This window comes from Coenobita brevimanus, chromosome 21 (assembly GCF_032717465.1).
Source record: "Coenobita brevimanus isolate Jiangsu-jjx chromosome 21, ASM3271746v2, whole genome shotgun sequence".
NCBI lineage: Eukaryota > Metazoa > Arthropoda > Malacostraca > Decapoda > Coenobitidae > Coenobita > Coenobita brevimanus.
Window position 1 is genome coordinate 27,639,811 of NC_136974.1, and position 14,901 is coordinate 27,654,711.

At 42.4% G+C, this 14,901-nt stretch overlaps 1 protein-coding gene across 1 annotated transcript in view; it reads right to left on the reverse strand.

The window, feature by feature from the left end:
* The window catches only part of Not11 (CCR4-NOT transcription complex subunit 11), a 191,012-nt gene that overhangs the window by 142,286 nt on the left and 33,825 nt on the right, over positions 1–14,901 (reverse strand). The window contains exon 6 of the mRNA XM_080266707.1: positions 429–564. Coding sequence (XP_080122833.1) covers positions 429–564 — 136 coding nt within the window. The remainder of the gene's footprint in view (positions 1–428; positions 565–14,901) is intronic.

Genomic DNA, 14,901 nt, shown 5'->3' on the forward strand with positions numbered 1-14,901 from the left:
TTTCATTTTTTTTTTTTTTTTTTTGCATGGTTTTCTTGATGTTTAAAGTTATTGTGGATATTCCTATGTGTTTTTTGAAGTCTAAATATGCTTCAGTGACCGGAAAAAACTGCCAAAGAGAGCTGAAGTACTGTACGTTAGGTATAAGTTGGAGGTTGGGTATGTGTAGGGTCTGGGTATAGTAGGGAAGATATTGTTCATTATCCAGACATTGTCACTACCCGGACATGCCTTTGGCTCTATTGTGTTGGATAATATTGGGAGTACTGTAGTTCACTGACATGAAAAATAAAGCTATAACTACACATTCATTCCATACCATTAACTTGTGATCAGCGCCATCTTCTTGTGCACATCTGTTGTTGAAACTTAGTATTCAAGAAAGAGAGATGGTAATTTTAGGTCAAGTATCGACGGAGAATAGTTACCTCATCATCTGCCTGGTGTAATGGTGGAGTGAGTCTGATAAGCTCTGGAGTGTAGAACTGCATGGCCAGGCTGGGTGCACTGCCACACATCGCCGCCTCACATGTCCGTTTCACCTGACCCACCTCACTTAATAGCCTGGCAAAGACCAGCACAATTAACTCGCTCATAGTCTGAACAAATCTAGTACAGTATGTAATCTAGGCCAACCAATTCTATTCATATGAGAGTGGGTCATTGGAGCCTGAGAGAATTAACACTGTCACCATCAACATAATCACCAAATGTTCATTTCACATCTTTGAATTATGAGGGCTGCCTGTACTGCACCATGTATTCTATTCCAACTAATGTTAGGCAATTTTTTCCACTCAAGAGTGAGTCACAGGAGTGTTTCCTGGTAGATGCTGAGGGGCCATTAGCACTAATAACACATATTACAGAGCCTCATCCAGCACTCTGGAAAAGGAATGTGTGGGGGGGGGGGAGGCATAATCCATAGCAGAATTGTCAAGTAATCCATTTAAATAATCAAATTAAATGCACTTTGCTTTCTTCAGTCATAGGAGTACAATACTGTAGGCAATTGCAATACGATACACTGAGATATTTAGTGCACATATTCTGGTACAATAACACTGTTCTTTTAATTCTTTTAGTATATGCAATGACTGGCCTGTAAAAAAAAAAAGGGGGGGGGGAGAGGGGGGCGTACACCAGGGGTGGGCACCGCAAACGAAATTTCACTTTTGCAAACGCAAATCTGCAAACTCAAACCATTACCATCCGCAATCGCAAATCTGCAAGCTTCTTGAAATTCGCAGTTCCACAAATGCAAACACAAACGAAAACCATTTGTATCCCTTTCAGCACCATGGCATCAGTTTCATTTTATTCTGGATACCATTAGAGGATTTTAAGTTAAGGATGATATTTTTTGTAATGAAGGGGTTAAAAATCATCTCAAGTTACTCATCCACTACAATTACTATATAACATCAGGTAGTGGGGTGTTCGTAGAGAACCTCAGCTTCAGAAGGAAGAGGACAACGAGCACTGACATGAACAGCATCTTTATTACACATGTTTTGACATTTAAAATGTCATCACCAGTAATCTAAACAGGGAAACAAAAAATCAAGTCAAAACACTTAAAACCAATCACAATACTGTGTGAGTGAAAAAACACACACAGACACACAGTCTAAATATGAAGAAAATAAAAAAGGGGGATGGGAAAGGATACTAAAACAGTTACATAACATAAAGAGGTACTGCAGACATACAGTTCATCCTCCTAGTACGTGAGGACCTATTTTTTCCAAATTTTAATGAATTTTTTAATAGTACTGTACGCGAATTCCCACTGTCACTAACTCAAGAGTTGCCAGTGATCCAGCTGGGTCAATATGGAAGCCGGGCTACTCATGCAGAGACCACAGAAGTCGCATATCTTTAAAAATCTCTCCCGTGACGGTTATTAAAATACCGTACGTAAGCTCTTCATGATATTATTCTTTAGTAGTTATACTAATTTCCTAGATATGCTTTAGCGGAATATATGCTGAAAACGTTATTACAGAAGCCGTGAAAGCAGGCTGGGAGTGACAGCATTCATCTCATATTTACAAGTTTCTAGCTGCACCTTTGGTTTGAAAACCATATACTGTAATTAAGTTTTCTAAAAGAACAATGATTCATCTCCAAAATGCTCAAGAAAATCTGCAAAGTTTTTCATACGAACATTGACCGACGTTTAAAGCCGAAAACGTGCAGAGACAAGACCACTGGCCGAAATCCGACGATGCCGAGGACTCCAAAACACCATACAAAAAGCCTAACCAGCTGGGGTTTCGTGTACACTGAACAGGGTATTCCTCTAGACTTCAGGAAAAAATTCAAATCTAGGCAATGTCCATTATTCTATGCAGTGATATTCCATGATCTTTATACAGCAGATCCAGCAAGGGAGTAGACACACGTGGGTCTGTTATTGTTTTCGATCATTACGTACGATCTTCAGCTGTTTCGTGATATTTCTTAATGAAGAATCGTTACATGTTTCTCATAACACTATTTATTTCTATTTTGGGGGACAAACACATGAAATGGATGTAAAACAAAGCTTATCAACATTTAACCCCTACACCACGGGGATGTTTTTGCGCTCCTTGCGTGACCCGCTGAGATGGGCGTTGCGGGAACCGAATGGAAAGGTGAAGGATGGAGTCATCAGCGTATGAGTGGATAGGGTTAGATGTACAGCTTAGAAGGTCATTGATGAATAAAAGGAAGAGAGTTGGTGATAGGACAGAGCCCTGAGGAACACCACTGTTGATAGATCTAGGAGAAGAACGATGGCCGTCTACAACAGCGGCTATACTGTAGAACGACCAGAAAGGAAGCTATAGATGAAGGCACAGATAGAAGGATAGAAACCGTAAGAGGGCAGTTTGGAAATTAAAGATTTATGCCAGACTCGATCAAAAGCCTTTGAGATGTCAAGTGCAATAGTAAAGCTTTCGCCAAAGTCCCGAAAGAAGGATGACCAGGAGTCTGAAAGGTAGGTGAGAAGATCGCCAGTGGAGTGTCCCTGACGGAACCCGTACTGACAATCAGAAAGAAGGTTGTGATAGGAAAGATGCCTTCAAATTCTTCTATTGAGAATTGACTCGAAAACTTTTGAAATACAGGACGTTAAAGTAATTGGACGATAGTTGGAGGGTTGGGAGTAGTCACCCTTATTTGGGACTGGCTGAATGAGAGCAAACTTCCAGCAAGAAGGAAAGGTACAAGTTGACAGATAAAGGCGAAAGAGTTTGCCTAGGCAGGGTGTAAGCACAGAAGCACAGTTCTTGAGAACAACAGGAGGAACTCCATCAGGCCCACATGCCTTGTTAGTATTGTGGCCAGTGATGGCAGAAGATGGCAGAAAATACATCAGCTGAAGAAATTTTAATGTCAGCCATGAGGAAGTCAGAGGGGGGAAGTGATGGAGGAACAGCACCGGAATCGTCTAAGGTGAAATTGGAGGAGAAAGTCTGTGTGAAGAGATCTGCTTTATCAGTACAAGAAACAGCGACAGAACCATCAGAGTAGAAAAGAGGAGGGAAGGATGATGAGGTAAAGTTGTTAGAAAGGTTTTTGGCAAGGTGCCAGAAAAGCGGGAAGAATTCGAGTTGGAGAGTTGAGAACATTTAGTACAGATGAAATTATTTTTAGCTGAGCGAAGAACAGACTTAGCACGATTCCGGACATAAACGTAGAGATGATGTGATTCAGGGGTGGGTTGGCTCCGGTACCTTTTGTAAGCCCTCTCCTTGTTGCGGACAGCATTAGAACAAGCGTGATTAAACCAAGGCTTTCTTGTGTTAGTCAAAGGATATGAGAAATGAATGTATGCTTCCACGCCCAAAAGAATAACCTCCGTAATGCGCAAGGCACACTCAGATGGCTCCCGGCCATGGAAGCAATAATCAATCAAGGGAAAATCAAAGAAGTACTGCCTGAGGGCCTCCCAATCCGCAGCTCCAAAATGCCACAGGCGACATTTCCCTGGAGGGTCCACAGGCCGTACCAGAGTGATAGGACAGGTTAAGGTGATAAGGTTGTGATCGGAGGAGCCCAACGGAGAGGAAAGATTAACAGTGCAAGCAGAAGGATTCGTTGTAAGGAAGAGGTCAAATATATTACGAGCGCATACGAGCTTTCCTCCCGTGCTGGTTCCCCGATGGTATTCTGAGGCGAAGCTGTCTTTTATTACTTATAAACACACTCACACTTTATATTCCTAGTACTATATTACACTTATTTATATATACAATATCTATCTATAAGTTTCTTTCAGTACTAGTAGTTTATTTTCACTCCAGGCATTCACTTTCTCCTTCTGTATACTAGCGTAGAGAGCAAAGCTGTCACTTTCACTTTCATTACTCCCGGTATTCATACATGTTAGAGCGAAACTTTCACTTTCATTACTCCTAGTATATATACTCGTATTCTTATATTACTACTTATTTACATTTCTATTTACATTCTTTATTTTATTTACATTATTTACATTTCTATTATATTTACACTATGTTATGCACTGTCATTTGCAGTAACTTATAAAACTGTTTTCCACTGTTCAATTATATTTACATTCATTGCTTTCACTTGCTGTTTACACATTATTTACATTTCCACTTGCACTGTTTTAGAGTCACCAGAAAGATCGTAGTCACTGTCCATCATTATCATTGATAAATTAGCTAGTTCACGTTCCACAGCAGAGTCACTTAGCCCTTTACCCCTAACACACAAGGTTTAGTAGGGGTAAAGGTCACAGGGCCCTTTGTATGGAGCTAAAAAGCAGCAGAATTGGACAGGAACGAATTCAATGTGGTTTCACCTTGAAAGACGACAGTAAAGTGAATGCTGTGGCCTAGGGGCAGTGAAGGGTTGCCAATGTCAGCATGGTGAAAGCTGCTAATATATACGCTATGAAATGATTGGCAGGAAACCTAGACAATACATAATAAATTAGGTAGTTCCAGGTGAATGTAATTATCACTTTGGCTTCTCCCTTCCTTTCTTATATATATTTTTATTATGATAACAGGTCATACTGCATATTTCAAGGGGAAATAAACAGGGAAAATTAGCGAACGAGTGCACGTGAGGTGTTGCCAGGTGATAATCAGCCCATTCCAGATGTATGGCAGTATCAATTACCTTTTCTCTTTCTTTTATATATTATTTTGTATAAGAACAGGGCATAGGGCACATTTCAATGGATAAAATGAGTGAAAAAATCTGTCCAGGATTTGTGTAGCGCAGCACAGTTGGTCAGGCAGGAGGAGAGGGTTATGGAGGGGAGGTAAGGAGGGTGGGGAGTCAAGGACAGGAGAAAAATGACTAAACTGTCAACAGTGGATGGGAGTACAGGTGACATTAGCAGAACTGAGTATAGCTGGATACTGGTAGTACTGATAGATGATATGAGCCACCACTTGAAAGCCCGGGCGAATTCAAAATAACACAGAATCACAAAAGTGACACCCCGCGGTATGATCCCTTGCTCCCAAGCATCACGAAAGTGATGCCCAGCAGTTACAGGGTTAAGGAATGAAAGAATAATAACCGTCCCAATATGAAGATGGTAGACTCAGCCCTTCAATTTTTTATTCTATTTGACTACTGTATATCAAGGCCTATCTTCCTTGTAGTGGTGAGTAAAATAATGTTGTTATAATTTCTCCCTCTCTTTCAGTGACAAAGTGGGCACATAAAATGAATGGGATTTAGTTGACCGACTTTGATGTCGAAAATTAAATTATCTGGTGAACAGTGGCAGTTTTTCCTTGGTTACTGACATCGGGAATTAACCTCATTGTAAGCGAGTCGGGCAGCGAAAAGTGGCCCAAATCCGGGGTTACCCTGAGTGCGTGACACTGCCACCCCAAGAAGCGAAATGGTTGTCTATGCTCCGCCCACCTTGTGAGGTCGATGATGTGCACTCATCACGTGATGCCCAAATGCGCCACTTGGAGGGTGGTGAGAAAGGCTCAGCAGAGGAAACACACGCGCACAAAGGGTACACTCACTATTCCAGCAACATTCTTGTCTACTCTGAGGATAATGTTTTGTGAACCAGGATGTCTGCCCCATCCTTGAGAAGGAAGAAGAGCATCATCCATGCCATGAAGATAGAAGTCATTTGGAAGAAAGAGAGTGGGAAGGGTAACACTGCTATTGGGAAAGAACTCGGATTGGAAGAATCAACGGTGTAAACAGTATGGGCAAACAGGGAGGCCATAAAGAAGACTGTTAAGATGTATGGGATGGTGGCACTGGACAGGAGAAGCAGGCTAACTAACTGGGCAATATTTCCCATGGAGCAGTACCTGGCAACATACATCCTGAGGAAGGAGAAGAAAGGAGTTCCACTGAACGGACGCTACATCAAGGACCAGGCCAAGATTTTCTACGAGGCTGCATCTTTGAAGCATGGCATCACAAAACCCTTTAAAGCCTCTGTGGGATAGCTATGCCGGTTCCTGAAGAAGGAGCTACGTCACAATTGCCTCATCGGCGAGCGTGCATCTGCGGATGAAATGGCAGCTAGGAACTATGCTGCCATCCTGAAGAGGATAATTGATGAGGGTGGCTACAGCAAGCACCAAATTTACAACATAGATGAAACGGCCCTATACTACAAGGCTATGTCGAAGTCTACTTATATCAGTAAGCAGCAGTGCCAGGCCCTGGGAAGAAAAGTGGACAAGAGCAGGATAACAGTCATGCTTGCTGTGAACTTATCAGGCTCACACAAGATGCAGCCTGTTGTGGTTCATACCACAGCCCACCCCAGATGTTACAAGAATCATCGCTGCACAGATGATAGCAGGGTGTACTGGTACAGCAACTCCAATGGCCGGATGACGAGCGGCATCATTTCCGAGTGGCTGTTGCGGCACTTCATCCCTGACGCCAAGGCTAAATCCCAGGAACCTGGGATCCCCTTCAAGGTGCTCCTCATCCTCGACAGTGCCCCAGGTCATCAAAGCTGGGTAGCAGACCTCAGCAAGGAATGCAAGATTGTTTTTTTGCCACCCAGAATGACCTCTCTCATCCAACCACTAGACAAGGAGTTAACTGCAACAGTAAAGCGGCTATACCACCAATGCCTCTACAAACATCTCTGCAGCCAGACTGACAGCTATGAGGAACTGCAGGGCAATTCTTGACTTGGACACAGCTGGAAGTGATGTCATGGATGCCGAGGATGGTTTGGACTCGCCACCCGCTTCACCCACTTCACGCACAGCACCCGCACCAACAGCTTCACCTCCTGATAAGACTGTTATGGCTTTTTGGCGGTCATTCAACCTCAAGGATGCCATCACATTCCTGTTGTCCTCTTGGGCAGATATAACCGCTGCAACAATTAACCATGCTTGGCGCCTCCTTGTACCGCACCTGTGTGAAATCCCGCCAGGAAGCAGCTTTCAGTCAATGGCCGTTGCCAAGGCAGCCACTCTCACAACTGCACAAGCTGTGCCTGGGTTTCAGGCCGTCACGCTGGAGAAGATCAGGGGCTTACATTTGGCAGCAGTGGGGCAGGAACCCCAGGAAGTCATGCAGTGAGTGGACAAGGCCGACGCAGAGCAGGAGATCGCAGCAGAAAGGCCAGCAACACCAGTGATGGAGAATGAACATCTGTCCATGATGGAGACCAGCCGGGTACTGTGTGCCCTTGATAAATGTAAGGATGAATTCAAGGACATCGAACGCTCTCAGTTTCGATTGGAGGAGGTGATGACTTCACTGGACAGAACCTTCCGCTACTACAAAGACAAGCACAACCAGGAAGTAAACAGACGGAAGCAAATCCTCATCACCCGTTACCTTCGGCTTGAAAAAAGTGAGGAATCACTCCCTTCAACATCAGGAGAGACATATCCTGAGGAGGATCAAGAAGATGATGCGATGTCTGAGGTGTCAGAAATAGACTTTTAAGGGTTTATGAACGAAGTGAGTTCATTAAGTACAGTAGTGAAAGTGTCAAAAGTGCTGGTGACGAGAGTGGTGAGGAAGGTGGTGTGTTGGGTGGTGTGGAGGGTGATGCAGGAGATGCATGCTAGGTGCCTCATCCTGCTTCGGATCCCCTTCTTACCTCCATCAGGCCTGTTATCTTCTTGGGTTAAGATGAGCAGCCATATTCTTGTTGGTATAGTTATGCCGTATCCTTGCTGATTTAGTAAAGTCATAATCTTGTTAGTTTACTTTATCTTAGATAATATGTCTTGGATAGTTTCCTTGTACAGTACAATACTTAGGTCTGAAAGGAGTCTCAAGGGTTGCCCATGAAGGGGGTGCCGCCCATAAGTAATTTTTCCCATCAGTTTATGTATTCTGAGTATGCGAATTCCTAGAACGCACCATCCTCTGCCGCCCATATACTCGCATACTAGGGGATGTAATGTAGTGTTATTTACAGATGGATTATGGGTCTTTATATACTGATTCTAGCAATCTTAAGTTAATATTTGATGAAGAAGCTAATATTTTAAAATACAATAATCCCTGTACTTTCCGGACGCCCACTTTCTGGACACCCCACTTACCGGACATTGTGGGCCTGGACCTTCGGAACCCAAAAATGGCCAAAATAAGAGAAAAATCCCCCCAAAATCCGAATTTTTCCCCACCTGTAATTTGAAATTGCCGCGCGGCGCCGAACAGCTGTTACACCATGGACCCTTCACCCCTTCCTTCCTCCCCCCTTCCCCCTTCCCTGTCAGGGTTGCCATTTGGTATTTTTCATTACCAAATGTGGGCCAATTTGGTAATGAAAAATTTGTTTGGTAATAAATCAGAATAATGCAATACCACATGGATTTTTCATGTGTGTGAGGATACACAGGATGGAGATGGTGGATTGTTTGCTCTCTCTGATTAATCTGCTAGCCTATATAGCGTGAAAATAATCAACATGCTGTTAACTATAAGAAGAGTGAAAACATGAATTTCCACTTGTACATATAATTAGTGAAGAATAAATGCTAGCGTTACGAATCTGGTAATCTATCTATCTATCTATAGCCTGACGCCCTAATCCCGCAAAGGGTGGCCGCAGACAAAACGCCTCCAAGTCGCTCTGTCACCCACCATTTGACTACCCTCCCCCCAACTCACCCCCCCCTCCCTCATATACCTCTCAACTCCATCCTTCCACCTCATCCTCGGTCTACCCCTCCCTTTCCCTCCCTCCATCTCACCTACATACACCCTCTCAGTCAGTCTTTCATTCTCCATTCTCTCCACATGTCTAAACCACCTCAGTGTATTTCTCCTAATCTTCTCAACCACATCCACATCCACCCCACAACGTTCCATCACTTTTTCATTCGTCAACCTGTCCCTCCATGTCACTCCACATGCTCCTCTCAAGTAACTCATTTCCATTGCTCTCACTCTTGACTTGTTCCTCTCTTGCAAGGTCCACGCCTCACTTCCATATGTCAGGGTAGGGATCACAATACTATCATGCAGTGACTTCTTAACTTCCATACTCACCTCCCTATTTCTCATCACTGCTTTCAGTGAACCAACAACCTTCCTTCCCTGCTGTACCCTTTCACACACTTCATCCCCCAAAGTTCCATCCTTACTCATCACACTACCCAAGTACTTGAATGCACTCACATTCTCCATATCCTCACCATCCAACCTCACTGTACATTCTGTGACTTCATTCCTCTCAAACACCATAACTTTACTTTTGTTTACATTAACTTTCAGCTTCCTCCTCCTACACACTGTCCCAAATTCATTCACCAAACCTTGCAACTCCCATTCATCTTCACTCAACAATACTATATCATCAGCAAACAGCAACACCAGAATCTTCCAAATCTCACCTTCATTCATTAGAGCAACCCCCACATCCACTGCCCTACCTTGCACCTCCTTTACAACCCCATCCATGTATATATTAAACAGCCATGGAGACATCACACAACTCTGTTCCAGTCCCACACTGAGATCAAAGAACTCACTCAGCTCACCATCCACTCGCACCGTAGCCCTAGCTCCTTCATACATACTCTTCACAGCATTCAACAATTTCCCCTCCACCCCATATATTCTTAATTTGGTAATGAAAAGTTAAATTTGGTAATGAAAATTGAGGAGTTTGGTAATGTGGCCGTAGCGATCTGGCAACTCTGTTACCCCATCATCAACAGTCACATCCTAACTCTGATCGAGAGCAGATGATTATCGTAATGGAAGCCACATGTGCTTGATTTTTGTGAGTAAACTGAATAAACTGCAATACCTCGCCACTAGACCACACGGGAATTTACAGTGTTGTGCAGTGTTAAGAAACTAGAATTTAGAGTGCAAAGGATTAACTGTGGAGTGCACACTGGCGGTTGAAACTGGTGTGGTGCAATTAACAATGTCCAGTGTTAAACAATTAAAACTCACAGTGCAGAGAATTACTGTAAGTGCAGCACAACATTGGCTTTCCTCTCCTTTCACTGATCCACCTGGTGAACAAGCCTACACCTTTTCTATCCTTAATGACCTAGACCAGCTTGTACAGCACCCTACCCGTATCCCTGACCGCCTTGGAGAGAGCTCCAACATACTTGACCTCTTCCTTACAACTAATCCTTCTGCTTACACTGGTAATCTCTTCTCTCCACTGGGCTCCTCCGATCACAACCTTATCACCTTAACCTGTCCTATCACTCCGGTACGGCATGCGGACTCACCTCTAAAACCTCATTCTCTGGTTCTTTTGCATTTATTTCAGTCTATTATGTCCCTTATTGGTGTGATTTCGGTCTTGAATAGGTGCTATGCATGTCCAATAGGGAGCTGTATAGGTGTTTTTCTGAGGCAGGGTAGGTTAGGGTCCATAAGTACAAGTCCAGGAGGCTGGGGCCCACTTTCCAGACGGGACCACTTTCCAGACATGCTTTTGGCTCTATTACATCGGAAAGTGGAGGGATTACTGTACTCATTTTTAAGTACAAAATCATAAGATTCACAACGGTCTCTTACTGCTGAGTGAAGAGGGGACCTGAGTCTTCGGCCTGCCCTGCTCGACTGACTCATATGTTCGTCTGTCCTAACCTTGAAAGCACGGATTGTGCTACCAATACAGTGAGTCCTTGAAATACAAAAACTCGAAGTACGAATTTCCAATGGTACGAAAACGATAAATGTAGGACAAATTCCACAATACGAAAGTGTCTCGATGGTACGAAAAACAATACGAGAGGAAATACAAAAAATTCAAAATGGGCGCGCTGCACAGTGCCGGGCTTGCTTGCGGCAAGAAAATGAACTAACCCCTCTCTGGTAAACACATTTTCGCACGCTTCCCAGTCGAGTCACGTCCGCCCTTTCCTCTCAGCTTTGCTGTACGTTACGTTGTTTTTTGCTGTTCTTCACCTTTACGTATTTTCACCATGCCTCCCAAGCGCCCTGCATCATCTCCAGCATCTGGGGAACCAGCTGCAAAGAAGAAACAGCATTGTACTCTCACTCTTGAGAGGAAATTGGAAATAATAAGACGCCACGAGGAGGGGCAGGGAGTCTCGGAGATTGGGCAAGCTTAAGGCCTTGCACCATCAACCGTTGGAAATGTGACGAAGAAAAAGGAAATATACAAGAAGATGGCCATCTACTTCTCTTCATCTTCAGCTGCCTGCCAAGCCACGAAGACCCGCAGCTGTCGCATGGACTTAGCACCATATCAACGACACAAATCTCCAGCCGCACCACAGGTCGATATTTAACTGTACAGTGTACTAATACTACAGTAATTAGTTGTATGTTTTATTTTTTTATGTCTGTACAATAGTATAGTACTGTATACATGTATTGCATACTTCTAAATAGGAGGGGTAAAGTTTTAGTGGGGGGGTCCCATTGGGTCCTGGAACGCATCCCCCCCTTTATATGTATATTTCAATGAGGAAAATCGTTCCGACATACGAAATTTCCGATTACGAAAGGTTTTTTTGGTCCCTATCCCTTTCGCATTTTGAGGACTCACTGTATACCCAGCCTGGCAACCTGGGCAAGTGAAATAATAAACAACAAACGAACGTAGGTTGGTTGGAACAGGGACTTTAACGTGAAAAAATGAGCCAATTTTGAATGAATTACTTAGTATAATCTTAAAGTCAATTTGAGGATAAAAATTAACAAGGCTGTGAATTAAACAGTTTTTCATTTGAACCGAAACATCACCCAAGTAGGGTAAACTAGGATAAAATACTTCCTTACTAGCCGTAGAGATTGGTTGTTTAGGCATGTAATGGCTATTAAGTAAGTTCCTTACAAGACAACAGAACAACTTATCACCATGGCCATTATTTACAAAATATTTTCCTAGGAAGCAAATCTCATCATGGAATAAAGAAAATGTAGATGAGAGAAAAAAGGCCCTATGCAACAAGATCTTAATAGCACTGATTTTCAACATTTTACAACAATAACTGAAAAAAATGCTACCCAAACCTGAGAAAGTAGGCTTACGGAACACAGAACAAAGGAATTTACCATTATCTCTCCTAACCAGGATATCTAAAAATGGGAGACAACCACTGGACTCTGTATCAATCGTGAAATCTACATTATCATGGCAAGTGTTAATATAGTGCAAAAAAATATCCTGAGCATGGCTTTTATCTCTAAATATGACAAATGTATCATCGACATACCTTCGGTACATCCATGGTTTAATATTACTTGGACAATCTTCTAGTCATAATTTCTCATAATAACAAAAAAAGATGTTGGTAAAAGTAGGTCCAAGGAGTGATCCCATAGCAACACCATTAATCTGTTTGTAGAGCTCGTTATTGAAAATGAACAGGCCATCTTTACACAAAGGGCCGAAAGTTCTTGGAGTACATTTCTTGTCATTCCCCTGAAAAGCTGAATGTCTTTATAGAGTGTTTTCAAAATTATGTTTATAGTTTCATCAATGGGTATATTAGTAAAATAGGAGGTAACATCAACACTGCACATAAAATAGGTGTCAGGTATATTAATTTTGGACAGGGAATTTACAAACTCGTATGCATTCATCACTGTGAACTCATTGGTGGTTAGGACATTCAGAAGTGGGACAAGAAATTTTGAAAATTTAAATGAAGCAGTATTGTAAGCAGCCAAGATGGGACGGAGGGGAACGGATGGTTTGTGTACCTTATGTGGACCATATAACGTGGCAGGAGTCGACCCCAAAGGTTTCAAGGTTCCCCTCCATCCCATCAATGCTGCTTACAATATTCTATCTATCTATCTATTGCCAGACACCTTAATCCTTTACAGGGTGGCCACAAACAAATCGCCTCCATGTCACCCTGTCCCTCGCCATTTCACTGTCCTGCTCCCAACTCACACTCCCCCTCTCTCATATACCTCTCCACTCCATCCCTCCACCTCATCCACACCACAACGCTCCTTTATATCCTCATTTATCAGCCTGTCTCTCCATGTGACTCCGCAGGCTCCTCTTAAATAACTCATTTCCACTGCTCTCACTCTTAAATTGTCAAAGTTTCTTGCCCCACTTCTGAATGTCCTAACCACCAATGAGTTCACAGTGAAGAACTCGTACAAGTTCCTGTATCATCCCATATTGTCCTGAATTTTAAAAAAACAGAGTGGATCTAGAGATTATCTAATAACATCAAGAACAACACTGAGCATTCCAAAAGTCAGTCCCAACTTAAGTTTATGACATGTACTGGCAAAATATTACTTTCAATGAAACAACTTCAAAGTATGACATGCTTCTAGTTCATGAGGGTTAAATCCATCAATCCATCCAACATCCAATCCCATGTTGCCTCATAAGGAGCGTAGGAGCCCGGGGCTAGGCAAGTTGGTCCTGACATATAAGATGAGAGTGACCAGCCTCACTTATCCGAGTGGCATTACATGAGCAATAAACTCCAATCGTCCCTTGGATATAAACCTGCACTGGCTCAATCCGATTAGAATGCCTTAATAGGAGCTTTTGCGCGGCTGGAGAAATGCCAAATGTCACCAATATTTTAATGTTTCAGATGGGAAAAAAATCATATGTCAGGGAATAACTGAATGTCCTTTTTCATATATATAAATATAAATAAACATATTGTAAAAATATATAAATATTCTGTTTCTTCTCTTTAAAACCGTGCTGTGTCAATGGAGCATGAAAAAAATGTAAGAAAAAAAAAATATTTCACAGCGGTTGTACCCTGGTTTATGCATGCATAGAAATATATATCTTTAACTAATAACAAAAGTTAGTTATAATTCATACTAACATATTAAACTCCCTGTGTGTATGAATAAAACTTAATTCACTTCAAGAAAGCATGTCGATATTTAGATGCTGCCTCCAACACAACAAGTTTTCCCAGCAAACCAAAACAGCCGTCTGTCTTTACCTGGACTGATTTACTCCATCAGCTGATCTGTGTATGCTTGCTTCATACATCTGGCAGTGCTAAGCTTCGATACGCCGTAACATTTTAGAGTCTAATAAATAATAAACTATGGACAGACCATATATGCCATTTTTTATAAAGTCAGATTATCCACAGATGTCAATATTCCTATGCCTTTTTTGCTTCTTACAGTCCAAAAACAGTCTCATTGGCAGATACTGTCCTAACCTTCTTATGGAAGAATATATAAATAAACTATTTTTTTGGCGATATTTTTGGTGAAATAGCACAAGTAAGAGTGATTTACATTTTTTAACCCCTAAACCGCGGGGTTGTTTGGGCTCGACTTGCATGTCCCGCTAGGATATTTGCGCTCCGACAGACTTTGTAAAAATACAGTATTTGCCAAAAATCAGTTATTATTCCTAGGATATTATAATGATATATGCATATGGCACAAACCTTTAGCTTTCTCCTGGGATGTTTGTTGAGCCTTCATCGAGTACCATAGGACTTG